The sequence below is a fragment of the Parambassis ranga genome, chromosome 6, assembly GCF_900634625.1.
Source record: "Parambassis ranga chromosome 6, fParRan2.1, whole genome shotgun sequence".
Classification (NCBI taxonomy): Eukaryota; Metazoa; Chordata; class Actinopteri; family Ambassidae; genus Parambassis; species Parambassis ranga.
In genome coordinates, this window is record NC_041027.1 from 6,576,921 (window position 1) to 6,595,661 (window position 18,741).

The 18,741-nt window shown below is 40.5% G+C and overlaps 1 protein-coding gene across 1 annotated transcript in view; it reads right to left on the reverse strand.

Annotated features, from left to right (window-relative positions):
* b4galnt4a (beta-1,4-N-acetyl-galactosaminyl transferase 4a) overlaps positions 1–18,741 on the reverse strand; it is a 116,644-nt gene that overhangs the window by 72,951 nt on the left and 24,952 nt on the right. Inside the window, exon 2 of the mRNA XM_028408597.1 lies at positions 5,418–5,530. Coding sequence (XP_028264398.1) covers positions 5,418–5,530 — 113 coding nt within the window. The remainder of the gene's footprint in view (positions 1–5,417; positions 5,531–18,741) is intronic.

Sequence of the window (18,741 nt, forward strand, 5' to 3'; positions counted from 1 at the left end):
CTATGATTAAAATCTCCGTCAGGTGAAAGACAATGGTGCAGCCCTTTCTCTCAACACTCCTGTAAAACATCCTCACACTCATCCTCTCACTCTCTCCTCTCCTCTCCTCTCTATGACCTCATTTGGAAGCCTTTACCTTGGCTAACTGGCCTTTTATAGCCCCGTGGTCTTATTAATGTCTGGGAAGAGTTGCTGGCCTGGCTTTTGTGCACATGTGTGATGTGTGTAACACGATTGTATAGACACTGAAGGATGACCGATTTATATTCCCGAAAGATAGTTTTTATCTTTTGTGACTAGACAAAAATGTTCTTACAGTAACTTTATGTTGAGATGATGAAATGTGATTTTGACTCCACAGCTTACGTGTCACCTGGAGTTGTTATACATACAGTTAACTAAAGGTACAACTGGTTTATTTCTTTACTTCCAACTGACAGGTGTTTGAACTTTATTGTGTTGTGGAGGAACTATGCTTTTTCTCTGAGGCTTGTTTTTTAACGAACTACTTTCACATTAAAAAAATAAATACATTTTGCAGAAAAACACTCCCTCATGCTGGACCTGCTGTGGCAAGGTTATAGAACTTTATTTGTATGTATGGAGGACCAAAACTAGCAGGTGATAAAGACAAAATTAGTATGCAACTCGGTGTGCTGGGAATAATAAATATATGCTGCCATTCATTTCTGAAATATTTGTACATATTTACCTTTGTATACATTTTCATTAGACTTAAAATCTGCTGCTCCACTCACACTTCGCCTCCTGCCTGTCTTTTAATCAGCCTGAAGTTATGCAGTCAGCCACAGCAAAATGGTGAAGGCTAGAGGTACCAACTGCTCCTCAAGACATTGTAAGTGACAACAGTCAGAGTGTTTTCCTCTCATTTATTGACCTAAAACTTGTATCTATTTTATTACTGTATTTCTTTTTTGGAGACCATTTGGCAGTGTGTGTGGTGCTTTAGCAGATCTGTTCATATAAAACAAACATGACTAAAGTGGAAATAAGTTGACTCCACTGTGACACAGCCTGCTTTTTAAAAAAGGTGTAGAACTGGCTTGACAACATGAACCTTTACAGCTTTCATTATTCCATCAATATATTTAAGTGTCTTAGCGTCACATCAAACATCAGTGCCTGACTGGCAAAGTACCTGACACAACCGTTCCTTCATTTATCTTTTAGTCAATATTAATGATTCCTGTTTTCATCCAATCTGCCCCTCTTTCTCATGTCTCTTTTCTTTTCCACCCTTTTTCAGCTCTCTTCTTTTAACTTCATCATTGCTTCCTCTGAGATTAAGGGGTGGTCCCATGAAAGTAATCACCAGCAGGAATAGCAGCATAGACAGCACAGAATGAACATCTCATCCATATTAAAACATGCGCGCGCGCAAAATGCATACACCCACATACCAATATACATAACAGTCACACCGCATGACATCAAGACAAACACACCTTGCTTTATATAACCTCTGTGTCAGCCTGTCTCAAAAAAAAGTCCTAACCACCTGGAGTGTCCCATTGAGGTGACACACACATAAACACATACATTTTTAATATTATTGCAGGTTTCATCTTAGGAGGCAGGTGGCCACAGAGATACTCCACATTTTTTAAAAATGAAAAAAAAACACCCTAAGCCAGTTCCTGTAATTGCCAAAACCCTGACACAGTCTGTCAACTATTTAAGCTGCAATTTTAGTGATTTGCAGGAAAAGAAAGAAAGCTGCAGAGGCAAACATTTGCTGCTCACTTGCAGCTTTTCATGGAGGCAGAGAAGAACAAAATTACTTCCTCTACAGAAGCTCCTGCACCTCATCTCACCTCTCTTCACTTCTGATTTTCTCTTGTTTCAGCCCATGTCCTTCCTTTTTTTACCCTCTCCAGTTTTTATATACTTCTGTCTAAAGTGTTCAGATTAACACTCTGTGTGTTGCCTCTCTGCTGCAACCACTTTCTCTTACTACCAACAAACACCACAGGTGCAGGACACACTTGCTTAGCTTTTCTTAGAAGCCAGCAGTCTGTTCCTCACCTTTACTCACACCAAGGATGCCACTTAGGTTTGTGCCTGTCATTTTCTCTGTTTGATAACAAAGAAACAGATACATTTACAATTCAAAAAGAGGATTCATGTCTTTATCTGCATGTGTGTGAGGAAGACAGTCATTCTGCCTGGTTGCAATAAGGTCACCTTTTCTTTTGGGCTCTCCATTAATCCTGAATGTGAACTGCCTTGAGGGTTTTTTTCTGCTTGTTTTTATTCAAGCCATTTTGGATTCATTGTTTGGAATTTCTGAGATTGCAGCTTTAGTGAGCCATTAGTGCCACACAGAACATTAGAAGAGCTTAACAGAGGAGAGAGACAGGATTCTGTCCCCCTGACCCACATTACAGCACTTTCTCTGTGTAAGACACACCAACACCTGGTGGTGAACTTTGGCTGTCAGGCCTGGAAACGTGGACTACAGCCCTGACCTTTGGCCTTGACATTTTCTAAGTGAGGGAGTGTTATCAGTGGAGCAGCCACACATCGACTGTGTCAATTATGTTGTGTTAGATTTCCTTGAAATTGTGCTGTGGAACGAGCAGAAATGAGAATCAAACACACGCACTCAGAGGTCAAGCAGTGCAGGAACAAAGAGCTGGTAAATTATAGATGAAGAGAAGTAAGGTGACAGAGCTGAACAAAAAACTCTTGTGATCCATGTAAACATGCAAACACACACACACACACACACACACACACACACAGTACAACAGTGCTACATATGCAGCCATGTTTTAGATAACTATAAATGGAGCTCAGTCCTACACTGTGCAGATCATAAATCCAAAGAAGTGGGCAGCAGGCCAATTCTATCTCTTACATTGTAATTGTGATGATTTAAAGCGTGTTTACAATCGAAGTATAAACACCATTCATTTAAGATCATTAGGTGAAGTTAAGCAAATGTATAAACTGTCATTTAGACAACAAGCTGTGCTATTACATACCATAAAGAGCATGCCACAAACTGCCCGACACATTTTAATGACTTCAGCAAAATGCTTAAACCAGAGCGGAATATTTGAGCTTCAGCACTGGAGACCGAGTCATCCTGAGAGCCGCTTTCCATTTGACTGTTACAGAAGAGAAGCCCTAAGACCATCAGGCAGGTTTAGAGTTCAGAGGAGAGCTGTACTGAAAAACCCCTGCTGGCTTTCCTTCATGACTCTTATCTCTATCAAGCACATTTCCTAAAGCCTTCACTTAAATCGATTTTTGAAAACGAATGCATTTTACGGAATAAAATATATCGGCTCCCTCTCTCAGTCGGTCGCCTCAGCTAGTCGACAGCTGCACAGCGGTATTTGTAACAATTTGAATTTTAACTTTAAGTGTGTTTGAGTCTTAAATTCTAACAGTCACAGCTCCTGTGTGCATATTGTATGTTGTATGTCTGGTGTTAAAGTGATGTGTCCCTACACTTTTTTGAAACATGTTTTCTGTGATCTGTTCTTCATGTCAGTCCTATGTACAGACATTTTTTATGTCTTTACTCAAAACACCCAGAAATATGATACAGTGAAATATGTCCAAACACTATAATCAGACTTAAAATACCCTCCAACAAGAAGCCTTTTACTGATGGAGTGAAAGCAAGTTGGAATAAAAAATATGTTTGATTCAAACTGAAATTCTTACACATCTGATTCTTTTGATTTTTTTTCTACACACTGCAGCTTCACAGTTTAAGGATCCTCTCCCACAAGCAAGTAACAGCTTTTTACTATCAAAAAACATCTATGTGATTAAGCTGAACCTGTCCACAGCAATTTAGGCCTCTTACAACATTTAATAAATTCAGATGAGTGAACATCTAATTACTGCAGATTGTCTGCCTTCACTTTCCTCATTCTTCCCAAGTTAAACAGATAGCCGAGCCTCAGGCAAGATACTACTTCAAGGTAGACAGGCTGTCAACATGAGTGGCAAGTGCTGGGGTGGACACCTGGTCAAGCGAGGTTGAGGAAGAGGACATTAATCATGCATTGCCTGCCTTAAGGCCAGATGGTGAAAAAATACTCATTTCACTTCACTCAAAACAGACAGACAACAGTAAGGTTCAATTTTACAGAGAACTGAGGGGTAAAACTGGAACTACTGTACTTTTCACAACTGTTTTCTTAAATGTGTACACTCACACTGTATTTACTATGAAATTCTGAATCTAATTTGTAAAACATAAGTTGTGCTGTAGAGGGGGGGACATGTTGTAAATGGTTTTTAAGGGAAAGCATGGCAAGTGGCTGGGGATGTGTGCACTCCATCCTGCACTCCACTGTCTGCTCCCTGGACAGAAAATCAGCCTACATTTGACTTCATAAGACAACACAGCAAGAGTTCAGAGAACTGAATCTTTGCATCACATATTACAGACACATCTGAGCAGCAGGTTTCCTGGCAACACCACTCGGCCTTACTTGTTTTGTGCCGAGTGTGGCAGCACCTGCATCAGTTGTGGCTATTTCTAATTACTTATTTCAGTATTTTAGTATAACACTTTCTTTAAACAAATATTACAAAATGCTAATTTAAGGCAGAACATTAACATACACCTGCTGGGCTTGGTAAAGATTTGGAAAACTGCTGTGTCAAGTAATGGCAGCAGTTTATCATCATTTAGGCTCACACTCTGAGACTTGATGATACCCTTCATGTTGTCTACAATAAGAGCTCGTCATCTCTGCACTTAGTGGGAGCAATCATCCTGGATTCTCAATTATCTAACATAAACAAAAAATATCTAAAATCGCTGAACTTAAACATAAACAAAAGCTAAATCAAAGACTTCATAGGAGTTCAAGTGTCAGAGCATCGTAGTGGTTCAGTGCTGCATGCACCAAGTGATAATGATCTCTGGCTGCTCTCCAAGTTCTGTCTTATATTCTGCTGTTGAATATAACTGTCTAATTTCACATCTCTCAGCGTGAAAACGATCAGAGAAATAAATGCTCACAGAGGAGGTTAGATTGCGTAATGTATTCACAATGTAATCTGAGCTGCGCCCTCCCAGAAATGGAAACATTATTAAAATTCACTGCAGTGGGTGGGGTCAGGAGGCTAAGCTGTAAGATGGGTGTCAAAAATAAAAAGTTTCCAAACAATAAATCTGATGACAGAAGCTGCCGCTTTCAATCTAGACAATTCTACAAAACTTATAATTGTCTATGCACATAATTTAGTTTCATGCTCAAAAACTGCATTTTGACAGTAAGGGACTATGAAGAGAGGTGCACAAAGTGTTGATAATTAGGCTCAGGATCTGTTTGAGGCCTGATGAGCTCCTCCACACATTCAAGCCACCAATCTTGTTGCTGTTTACCAGAACTGGAGCAAGACAGAATAAATGAAAGACTCACTGCTGCCTCGTCCTCCCTGCTGTCGCTGGTGTCCTCACTCTTGTGGTGTCCGGCTGAGGAACGAGCGTCCCTCTTTCGGCTGGTGTCCGTGCCCTCCGTCTGTCTCTCTCCATCTGGGGCAAGGTGAAAAACATGGAAACTGCTCATAAAGCCAGCAATCGAATTATCACTGTGTCAGGCCATCACCGTCCTCATTGTCGTCGTCCCCCACTTTAATCATCATCATTAATGGCATCATTGTCATCCTGATTCTCTATTATCACCATCAATAGCATGATTGTAATTATGAATATCTTCATTTTCATCACAGTCAACAATAATTTTGAGCTATCATTTCATTTTTCTTCCTTCTCTCCTTTTCCACTGCCATCAAACCCAGATAAATGTTTTCAGAGAAAAGGAGATTAAGCGGGAAAAAATGTAATTGGAAAAAGGAAAAGGAGACAAGAGGGAAGAATAAAAAACCAGTCCAGAGGGGAAATGTGAAGAGAGGGGGAGTGGAAACTGAAAAAAAGGAAAAGATCGACAAATGGAGAGACAGAAAGAATAGCTTTTCTTGCAGCGAAGTTAAGATGCTGTCATGCCACAGATGGATTATGGGAGTTTTGCTGCACAGTGATGACAGTTGCCTTGGCCGGGGAGAGAACAACCGGAACTTAAATCTACTCATTATTTGTGTGAGCGTGTGCTCACAGAGCATATGTTCAAAATTACCACAACACACACACACTGCCATGGATGAACAAACTGATGCACAATTCAATGTGGAGCAGTTACAGGATATTCAGCACTTTATGACAGCCTAGTTATTTGGAGTTACAAGGACCAAATGGATACTCAAAAGGGTTTCTGTATGGGTTTTCACCTCTATGTGGAGTTCATATAAAAAAGTGAATCCATACCCAATTCACTCCAATCTCGTTTTATTGTACTGCACTGCACTCCATCCCATTTGGCTGACAGGGTTCATGAATGCACAACATTGCTGCAGCTTGGATGGGTTGCCATAAAAGGTGGCGCCTGTGTCATTGACTGCCCCATAAAAAAAAGAGGGAGGGGAGGAGGGGGGCTTTGTGGTCTCCTGAAGCATTACAGTGAAAGTGGTTCATTACTGTCAGCCTGACCGGGATGGCTGAAGTGCATGTACATGCATCTAAACACACACACACACACACACACACGGGGGTTGGAATGTGATTAACAGACAGAACAGAGAGAGCGGGTGGCTATAAAGCATAATGAGAGCTAATAGTTTTCCAATATGTCCCCTTAACAATGAGTCTGAGTGGGCTGAATTGGATGTGGGTGGTTGAGGGGTGGAGGAGTTGTGTTGAGATTGACGCAGTCAAGGAGAGAGACATTGAAGTGTACTTGTACATGCTCACAGTTCAATTATGTACAGAAACAGAGACCGACAACAAAATTTAAAGTGATGCAAAAGTTTTTTTTTCTTCTTCTTCTTCTACTGTCTGCAGTAAACATAATCTGTGCAGATGATTTGTTTTCCTCATTTGTTTGAATATCATCTTGCCTGTCTCACGTTATTCCCTCTGCAATTTCACTGATTCCAGACAACTGTAATAAAATACGCTTTGATCTGAAAAATCATCTCCTTTTGTAGGATAAACGAAACACTGAAGAAAATTGCCATGTTCACAACGAATCACTCACTAAACTCTTTTCTCAGGGTACATTGTGTTCCTGAGACTGTGCACAGAAGGTTACTGTAACAAAACAAAAAAAAGAGACAAGAATAAACCATAATACCAGCTACTGGAAGTGATGATGAGAGTTGAGTCAAAGCTAGCGGGATGATTTTTGTAATCAATCTTAAAATGTAAATCTAAAAATACATTTCCTCAGCAGTATGTGTTGTGGAGTAAAAATGATAGAAAATGCTCAATACTGCAACAAAAAATATCTTCTTGTTAAATCACCCCAATGGAAAATAAATGGCAAATTATGCTTCATTGTCCCATTTATTCCTGTTCTTCTTCTGAGTAAACACTGCATGAGTCACTGAATGAGTCAACAGCCAGAACATCTCTCTTTAACCATTTATTCTGAGTGTGTTAGGAGTGGGAAATGCACCAGAGAGCGAAGTGAGACTCCTTTTTGCATTGCATCATTTATGCAAGTGATCACCTTAAATTTTAATGAGCAAACACAACACAAAAACCTCATTCTAAACCCCAAAATAAAGAACCAACTAACTTTCATGCTGAAAATAGCCAGCGGTACAAATCCCACACTGACACAGGCCAATTATAAAAGACAAAAGATTAGCAGCATTGGAGTTTGACAGAATCTCTTAATGGAAACATCAGTCAGGTGTCATAAAAGCAGGCAACCAGTACAAAGAGGAAAAAAAATCACCTTCAAAAAATCTTCTTGTTAAAGTCTCTGGAGCCTTATGGAGTCTTAAGGGAGTCATCTTCTGACTGAGCCTTTTTCCTGATAAAATGAGACTTCTAAGCACACTAAGCGTCTCCACAAACTATGCAGTGAACTCAGAAGTACAATTTAATGCTGAAATAACTTCCTGCTATTTATAACATTACACTTACATTTAAATCTTTAGTGGTCCTTTTGCAGAGTCCTTTTTATGCAGATAAATGTTAGAAATTCTGAATGTTCCCTGCTAATATATTCTTCTAATAAATTCTTCAACAATCCCAACAGGGGTAGATAATGAGAACTGCAGGCACTGGTAGTTTGTGAGTGGTTGTGTGTGGTTGTGGTTATTCGGTGCAAACATGTCCCTCAGCACGGCTTAACACCCCTAAAAGAGAAGTTTATGTATGACTGAACTGTTTGTGTGTGTGCCTAAAAAAAGAATAAATGTGTGGACGTGTGTATGTGTGTAGTTTTTCAGATAGAAGTCTTGCAGTGAGAATGAGTCATAACTAATGTTTCCTGCTGGCTGGAAGTGGAGATTTGATGAACAAATCAAATGGTACTATAGTGGTGAATCAGCCAAACACACCATCCTACAGTGGGGATGACAGTCTCCAGCATGAGCTGCTTTCATTGACTGGTCATAGATGAAGACAATGTGTTGAACAGGCCTGAAAGAACAGGATACACTAAAGGACAGTGTATGTATACCATGATGCTGTGTGTAACATCCACTAGGCCTCAGCAGCCATGTAAATAACCTGAAATAAATGCAGCTGTGTGGTGAAAAACAACCAAGCTGTGTTTTTCACAACTACCTTTTTATATTTTCCCATAATATGATCATTGCCTGATACCAATTCTTAACCTGGTCATGAGTCACTGCCTGGACTGTGACTGGACTTCCTGAAGCCTCCATGCTGGCCGTAATGAAGTAATGAACAGCCGACTGGCAGGTTAATGGAAGCCAATTGACTACGAGTTCTGCCACCAGCAGGAGACTACACTGAATACTAATCATCGAGAAGCTGCCTCTCTGATGTTCTACCTAATCAGTTCATGTCCCCCAGTTCTAAAACACAGCACCATTTACTCTGCAGATAAGGTGATGGAAAGCAACTTCTTCAACCTCCAGAGGACACAGATAGTGATAATGTTTTTTGTTTTTTTGTCTTTTTTTTTTCTCCCCAGAACGTTTTGCACATTAGGTGTGTGGCAGAGTATATTTAACACCACAGTAAACATGAGTCTTATCCAAAGGTTGATGTGGGCTTAATCTGTAGATAGACAAGTTTTGCTTGTGAGAAGTGAGCAAGTTCACCTTGCCTGGCTGCCCTTTTAAAACTAATGATATTCTAAACTCTATAGCTCTCAGCGAACTGCAGCTGTCAGAGCTATCATCAGTGCTGTATGTGTGCCAATTTAGATATGTGTGTGTGTTTCAGTGTGTTTCTGCGCATGTATATTATATCTATATATATAGATATACACGCATGTGCGTGCGAACATAGTCTGTGTATCTCATTTGATCTTTAAACAAGACTGACAACAACACTGGGTTTCACTGTGAGGAAGCGCTCCGCTGTATGTTAAGTGATAGACAGAATGGTGATACTGCAGAATGCTAATCACAGTATCAGAGATGTGAGAGCAGAAGGAGCTACAGGAAGGGCGATTAGAAGAAAAAAGGGCAAGAAAAGCAGAGATAAATAAAACTGAGCTGGTTCAGTAGCATGAGTTTAGTTTCAACACATGAAAAAAGCCTAGGCGTAACAAATTAACTACTAACAACCCTTCCTCAGGATCTATTCTGTTGTATGCTACAGTCCCTCTAGTAAACAGAAAGGCAATTACAGCACACAGCCAAAAACAGCAGTTCACAGCCAATAGTTTTTTATTATTATAACTCATTTATCATAATCTCAAGAACGGCTCCTACATGGTCTCATATCAAAAGGTGTAGTCAAGCACGTTTAATGCTCAATGCTGGTGCTGGACTGTCAAAAAACCTAAAATTAACAATATTATGCTCACAGATCAACATGAAAATATCCAAAAAGAGGTCAAAATCTTATGTCTTTACCAAAGTTATTGACATTTTAGTATTTCATATCAAAAAATACTTTTATTATCTTTACTTTGTACTAAAGTCATGTTTGGAAGCCACCTGATAGATTATGTTTCCTAATAAACACAAGGACTCCTGTGATAATGGCCAGAGGTCAGATGCCACAAACAGATAAAGGCTGAGCCTGTCTGTCACACACTGTGTAAGGCAATTCAGTCATAATGTACATTTCTGTGTACCCCCATCATTTCATAAAATTCAGCTGTATAACCACAATATTTTACCTCTCCATTGTTTAGGACTACTCATGTAAAAATTACTGCCTGGACTTTTTTTCTCTGGATATATCTGCAAATATTTTACAATAAAAGCCCTGTAAAGAAAGGGTCCATGGACATTGTAATATTAAAGAGCTCTCTTGAGGTAATTTGAAAAGAAGATACAAGTGTTGAGCTTGCAATAACCTCATTGTTTCAAAACAATACTGCTCACAAAAATGTATTACACTTATTAAAACAGCAGGGGTTTATAAATAAAGGCCTTTCTCTAATACAAGTGAGCTTAAAATAAAAGCCTGTTACCAGTGTTTGGTCAGGCTGATTCAATAGCATCTTGCAGTGCCAGCAGATTTTTTTCATGTGCGGCTACACCACAGCAAAATTCACTATTCAGATTCATCCCAAAGACATTTTATTAATTCAAGATTGTACAAGCCCAGGAGCACACTGAGGTCACAGTCATGTTTCTGTCAACATTCTGACAACCCAAAAATATCTGACTGACATTATTTGTGTGTAAAGGGGTTACTGGTCAGCAACAATGCTTTACGAGATGCTGGCATTCAAATGAGGCTCAACAACTGGTATCAAGGGACCTAATTTGTGTAAAAAAAATACTCCCACACACTAATGGCTAGGTTGCAGCAAGTGATGGATGACTTCATGCTGTTTACTTCAAATTTTAACCTTGCTGTGAGCATATCACAACAAATGTCTTAGTCTGAGGAATACTCACAGTTTGATCACAGATGTTGGACCATGTGACCACTGCAGCTTTCATGTAACACAGAGTGGCCTTCTAGTGTTAGAGCCTCAAGGTTTAATGAACTGGATTTAAATGCGTCTGTTAGCACCTTGTAGAGGGGCATGTTTGTGACCTTCCTGGCTGCTGAGGCTGTTTTACCTGCTTTCACAAAATCCCAGGAGGACAGCTGTTTCTAAGATGCTGAAACAACAACCTCAGGTGCTACAACCACTCTTTCAGAGGAAAACCAAATCATGCTCAACACCTTTTGTATACACTGTGATTTTCTAGCATGAGGATGTGAGCTGGATTATCCAAAACAACACTGGACAGATAGGAGCAAACATTTTAGAGGGTAAGCAACAGTATGATCTGTCTAAATTATTGAAGGGCTGATCTCTACTCAGTGAGCAGAACACCATGACTCCATCTTGGTGACGTAGGCTGCACTCCTCTTGAGCTTGCACCAGTGCCTTGTGGGAACACTGAATGCAGCCCCTTTGCCTCCTCTTCCTCTTTTTGGGCAGGAAGATTAAAACTGCATTGGAAGAGAAACAAGAGGCTGCAGCTCTTAAGAACACAGAGAAGGAGAATGACAGGGAGAGGGGGACAGAGTGCAAAAGTGGGAAATGTGAGTGTTTAAGAGGGCGGAGATTATATTGAAAATCTAGGGAGAGGAACCTGAGCGTGATGCAGAAAGACAGATTACAAAAGAGAAAAAAAGACAGACGTCTAACCACAGAGAAAGAGCTTCACATTTCCCACTTGCTCACATGTTCACTCATTATTCAATCAGCCATTTACTGATTGATTTAGTCACTCATTCCCTCTCCATCTCCATTCCTCTCTTTCTATCAGCAATGCATTTTCCATACACTACCTAGATATCTTTTTTACAAAGCTCCTGGCTTTTCATTCTGCAGTCAGGCAAAGACGTGGTTGACATGAAGCAATGGATGATGTCAAACTGTTGTGACTGTAGTTTCCTAATGACTTTTTAAGCCCAACAGCCAAACACCCATGCCTACCCGCACACAGGGTGGCTTGGCAAGGGGCAGCATAAGTGAACCAGGCTTCACCGAGGCTGTGCTGGCCAAATGGAGCTAGCTAATTATAGCAAATAAACTGCACTGATCTGTGCCATTAGCCAGTCAGTAATGAAGCAGAGTGGAGGGCTGCTGTGACACTGATGAATAGGCCTGGCTCTGAGTGCTGCACTCCCCGGCCTTTAGTTCAGCTCTAACAACACAGCCTTCTGAGAAATACTGAGAGTGCATTAAGACAAGAGGCATAACAAGGCTTTGAAGATAAACAGAGACAAAAGAATTGACAGAAATGAGCAAGAAAAAAACAAAGGAGACAGAAAGAACTTGATGAGATGAGAGATTAAAAAAAATAGAGCGAAGAAGGAAAGTGTGTGATTGTAGGCCTGTGGGTGTGTAGGGCAGAAAAAAAACAGTGATTGCATGCTGGGGCAAAGAGGTCCCACAATCTCCTCTTCTATCCTCTAAACCGCTGTAATGTTTTTCACTCTAATAATAGCGAGCTAAAGCCACTTAGGAAAATTCAAATAACAAAAAAAATGGATGGAGACAAACACAAAATCAGAGATATAATGCTCGAAGATTGAAGGACAACTTGAGAGAAAACGGAATGACCTTATTGTGATGTCAGGCGACAAAACATACTGATGAAATGTGGCACACATATACACTGCAACTTAGAGGGTGCTGTTGTTAAGCAAATCTAATGAATAGAATCAATTAAACATTTGCATTTCAGAGCAGGGTTTGGCAATTTGCAACAACGGGGATCAGTGTGAGGTCTGTTGCTTTCACAGAGAAAATCAGTGTGTGAGAAGTTGCTCATTTTCATTACAGTCTACAGTCAGATGTGTAAAAATATAAAACGAAAATCTTCATCTATGCATATTGAACTACTTAGTATAATGTGAAAAAATGCAGAGTAACATTATGTAGTAACACCTAGGCTTTATAAACTTCTATAGCTGACTACAGGTTTCTACATTCCTCCGACTTCTGCCAGTTGAACAGGGCCTATATGGCATTAATCAGTCATAAAATATGTGTCCAGTAGATATATTGTTTGACATCCCAGCTGATAAATCTTTCTTTTTTATCGTTAACAGAATCTAAAATAGATGTTTAGGGACAGGTGAGTCTGCAACTTAGGTCATATTGGACAAACAGTAAACTGATGTAACACCGTCAGTCTTCCATCCACTTGCTATTTGGCCACAGGCTGTGGTGCAAAGCAGCCTGATCCTTCCACAACCTGCTAGCCTATTTTTCCTGCTTCTTCTAAATATCTGTCTGCCCCCGCCCATCTCCCCCTGCTGCTTAGTGCCTAAGGCCTCTGTGAACTCCACTGACTTGTCTTGAGGACATATGCAGAGTTGCCATAGAGACAGGAAACATTTCCATCACGGTTAGTGACAAGATCTCAAAAATGAGACACAAAGAGAGTCGGAGTGAAAGACGATGTTGCAGTGAGCTGCACAGCATTAGCATTAGACAAACACATGCACACACAACTGCTGCAACAAATGAAGACAGCATGAGTTCAGAAGAGGTGTCTGTACGTTGTATTAGCATGCATGCATTTTTATTAAATAAATGCTGAATGTGCCAGAAGTTCTCAGTCTCCAAGGTATTAATTACGCCCCTATAAGTATACAAATGAACATACTGTACACACACACCAATATGTAATCCCCCTCATTTTCCAGTGACACCCAGAGGCGGCTGCTCAAATCACAGTGGAGGAGATAAGGAGGCAACTCTGAGCTGCTGCAGAACCACAACTGTCACAGCTGATGTATCACTGGGGAAGGAATTAGAGTGAGCACAGAGGGGTCGCACGCTTCCTTGAGCCCCCTCACTCATTAGCATACATTTGTAAACAAAGAAACTGAGGAGACAAGGGCCTTGGCGCTAGGCTAACTCAGTGGCATGCTGTTAGCAAGAGTCAGAGCCAAACAGTGCATCTAAATGAGGTGGGAGCTTTGGAGGAGACCTTTTCTGTGATAATTCATCCATCTTCTCCGCTGTGACAGCTGAGCTGCTACGCTGGGAGACAATGAGAGAGGAGCCTGGGGTGTCTGCATCCAAGAAAAACGAATAAAAAAAAAAAACACTCACTAGATAAACTTGAGAGCCGAGGCTTCAAGTCTCATGGCACCAAGTCATATGAGCCAGAAATACATTTTTAAAAAGACACCATTCTTGGGGGAACAGCACGAATAGGAGATGAAAAAGGTGTCAGAAATAAAAGGTGAAAAATAGTTGAGCTACGCATCACTGAAAGACAAATTGTGTTTAAGAAACCTCAAAAACTACAAGATGAGAATGACCTCTAAATAACCTTATTCTGTCTCTTTTTGTCTACCACACTCACCCGTCTTCATTTTCCTTTTGTCTACTCAACCTCATTTTTTTTTTTTTGCTGTCTCACTTTCACTTACTCTTCCTGCACACTTTGTCTCATTTCTTTCTTTTCTTTCCCTTCTTCCTTTCAATCACCGCCATCCACCATCTGATGCGTTGGCAGCAATTAATGCTTGAATATGGTTTCCGTGTAGAACCCCAGTGTGGTCATTATCCTCTACCGAGTATCTAATTATCATCATCCCAAGGAGTCATTACTTTTCTGATTATATCACCTTTGTGCTGAGAGAAAAGGAGATAGAGGAGCAGGGGTGGAAAAGGGAGGAAGGACAGATATAACAGAGAGAAAAGAAAAAAACATTCAGTTGTGTTGCAGTAGTGAGTGGTTATAACGATAAAAGATGACATGAGGCGGGAAAGGAGGACATAGGAAGCAAGAAAGAGGGAGAGGGGAAAACTCTGGAGAAAAGCAAGAGGTGATGTGTTACATACAAGGAGGAAGGGGAGACTGGAGAGAAGAGGGAGGAGGACAGAAACAATAATAGCCTTGTCTTATCACTGTACAGTGATAAATTCCCTTCTCGTCAGGGAGTCAGTGCCCCGGCTGGGGCCAGGCGTGATGACAAACCACCTCCACCCTGCACTGCAGTCCTGGCTATTTATGATCCGGCATCTTATACGAGCAGGCCGCTGAACCAGCTGGGCCCGATGTTGTCACTCTCGGGACCCGGTGACAACCTCAAATGGGGCCAGTCTGTCACGTCCTACTCTGCCCTCCACTCTGACAGACACTTCAGCACATCATCCTCTGGTTACTGGTGATGACTCACTATTATGAACAATACTTCAGCTGTGAACTAGCTACATGTGACAGTTCAATTTATACAATGGATTACAAGGAAGTCTTTACTTTCGCAGGGCTTTTTAAAATAATGCACATAAACCTCATTACACAGAAATCCACTTATTGGTACTAAAGAAAAAAACTGCTTAGTCAGTGTCTTCTTAATGAACAGTCCAATTACATTTTGAGGTGCAAAATGCAAATTTAATATGCTGTGGTAAAGAGGATGAAAGAGAAAAACACATCTAAGTAAAAAGAATTACATAAACTGCAATAAAATACAATTCTGCTCCCACATCAACTCGCTCTGTGTCCATTCACTCACTCATTCTCCTACAAAACTCCCTACATAACATGCTGACCCTAAATAAGTCCACAAGTACAGAGAGCTGCAATAAGCACAATGGAGGCCAATTAATTAATGCAAGCTGCTGCAATTGTTTGCATTTTGTTTCTTGCGTCTGTTTACCCGTTTGTATATTCCTGCTTCGCCTAAATTATTCATGGGTGTTCCTTTTTGTATCCTCCAGCGAGGCTGGTCACGTTGCAAATATGAAGGCAAAAACACAATCCAGTGATCGACATCTCTAAAGATGGTTTGAGAATAAAAAAAGAAAAAAGAAAAGGTGAGAGAACAGGTTCAGGGATGCTGCCTATTAACCGCAAACGAACAAAACAAGAAGACAGAGTGCTGTTCAGCCTTGGCATGAAGCACATGCAGCAGGAAGAGGGAAACTAAAATCTCTCTGATTCTCGCCTTAAATTCATGGGATGTGTGTGTCATCTGTTAGGAGCACGTGCCTTATCGATCATAGCCCTGACTTTGTAGTTTCAGACAAAAGACATGCATGAGAATCATGAGTCCTTGTCCACTTGCTAGTTTTTCTGTAACCTTCATGTGCCGAGGGTCTTCATCAGTATTCCTAGCAGAGGAGTGCTGATAAAGATCTTCAGGTATGTTGTAGTTCAGGCAGACATACTGTAGATTCAGAAGTAAAATCAAGCTTTAAAGTAGTAACACCTAAAAAAAAAATTTTCAGGTTATGGATCACCTGCTGTTCCTCATCATCACCGTCCTGACCAAATAACAGCACTGCAGTGTAGAAAATGGATTATCAGTGTCTCAATAATCACACGTCTGTCATCCAAAGAAGTGACTGTAATGACTGACTAAAGACTGGACGTGTCTCCAGCAGATTCACACCAAGAATAACGAATACTTGTAAGAATTAGAGAAACATTGATTTTGTTTGTTTTTCCACAGACATAAAGCCCTAATACATCTAGAGTACCAAACAGCATCCTTATGTAAAAAAAAATCCTTACAGTATATTTATAAACACAACAGACATCAAACTTTGATCAAAAACATGCTGGTATTTGGAGTATGCTGCTTTCATTTTTAAGGTATTATCAAGGGAGATGGCATTACTAGGGAGAGAAGCGTGTGAAACGGAATCATTTTAACGCATTTAATTGAACAGATGCCCAGCTCGCTCAGTGTTTGAGCACAGACAGAGCTTCAATCAATGCGTTTTTCCACTGATTTGCAGAGCCAGATCACACAGTGTCCACGTCTGCTGTGAGAATATCTCAAGCTCCTGTGTGTTTCCACATAAAGTTATAATGAAGAACAAACCATTCTAATGATGACGAGAGGTGTGAGATCAAAAACTAATGTGTGATTGTGTCGCAGCACACTTGTCATCTGTGATTTTGGAGGCATGCGGTCAGCTTATTTCACATGAGATCTGCATGAACACATTTCATCTAAATCAGCAATGAAACATAAAACACAAACATAAGTGCCTATCAGGCAACAGGACTCGTTCATGTCCAATTTAGCGTTAAGACCATCTAGCTGGACTTAGTGTCGCTGACTCGAGATCTCATTGGCTATTGCAACTGACTGTGTCTGTTCACTTAGAGCGCACGGGAGCCTGCTCTGTGATTCTGAAGGCCTTAGGCAGATTTCACAGAACCTGACAACACAAGCTAGCTGAAATGATTGGATAAAAACTCTGCCATAGCATACATCATTGGAAGCAGCTCAACCAAGGAAGCATTTGTTGTTTTGTTTTATTTTGTTTTTTTCTGAGTATGCTTAGGCCAGCAGAGAAGGCCTTGCTGGCCCCTGACGGCCCACCACTGTTAGGTTGTTTGAAAATCTAATAATATTTCCATAGGTGCCTCTTATCCATCAATCTGACCGCTTCAAAGTGTCTTCTGTACAATACATCAACAATGTCCAGAGAAATATAGTATATTGTGAGCTGGAAAAGCTGAAAGAAACAGAACAGGAGAAGTTGTAAAAGCTGTGTCACCACTTTATCATAGCTATGTTATATGTAAGTCATTATACATGCTCAGTGTAAATGAGGAAGTCTGAAAAGTATAAACAGCTCGTCTAAAACAAACTTGTTAGCACACGACTTTGGCATCTGTAAACCTTTGAATTCTACAAACAATATGCTCCCTAGAAAATTAATTTCTTAACAAATGGGTGGAAAGCTATTCAGTGGAGACATGGAACAGGAGCTTATAATGTACTATGGACAAAAAAATGTATAAATCACATCAGGACTAATATATAATGAAGTACTTTAAGGCGAGGCGAGAGAGAGAAGTAAAAACCCTACTCACACATCCAACAAGAGGAGCTTTTTATCCTTTTAACGTTAGCTCCAGAGGTCTCATGGGTTACTTAAAAGAAGCTACTCAAGAGCTTGAATGGCTGCAGTTGATGGACCTTTCAAGTACACACCTTTTAAGACATGTTTTTATTAAATGTATCATTGATGGAAAATATGTAGCATGGAGCAAAATTCTATGCAGCATTTAAGGATTATGTTGTATCTGAATGCATTCAGATATTCAACATTCCCTTTTAAAAGGATACTACTTGCAGGCAGAGGAGAATTCACCTGTTACTGATGTGCAATGTGTTATGACCCATACCTGAACTCCTCACACTATCAAGACCTGCAGAGCCAAGCGATGCATACCTGAGCGAAACCTTGGTAAACACAGAAACTACACAACACTGTACAAAGGGTGGCTTTTCCCCTCGTTCTGTTTAACCTAAACAGGAGGGAAGCTAATGTTGGCCAGAGATATGAACCTGCCTCGACTGTCCCTATGGTGCACCACAGAACCTTACAGCCATCTCCCTGGGCAACCAGTCATTCCCCCTGTAGGAGGATTTAATGTTGAAAACCATCGCCTTGGGCAGCCGCATTGACCCGAGTATGAGCTGGAGGCTGAGAAGCATATATGAATGTTACCCGTAGCAACATACCATCCTGCTGTCTGTGTACACACCTACAGTGGAGCCAAAACAAGTCCTCCCCCGAGTGGTGACCTTGTATTAACCTGACAGCACCTCTCACCGATGATGTTCTTATTGTTGCACATTTTTTTCCGATCCCTAATTTTTTTTGTGTGTTAGAAGTCATTACAAAAACCCATTTCAATAGTAGAAATAGAGATTTAAAGACAACTTTAGTACAATTTTAATTGCAGCTACTTCTCATCATGGTACAAAGTTGTAGGGCAGGACTGTTTGCAAGCAAGACTCCCAATCAT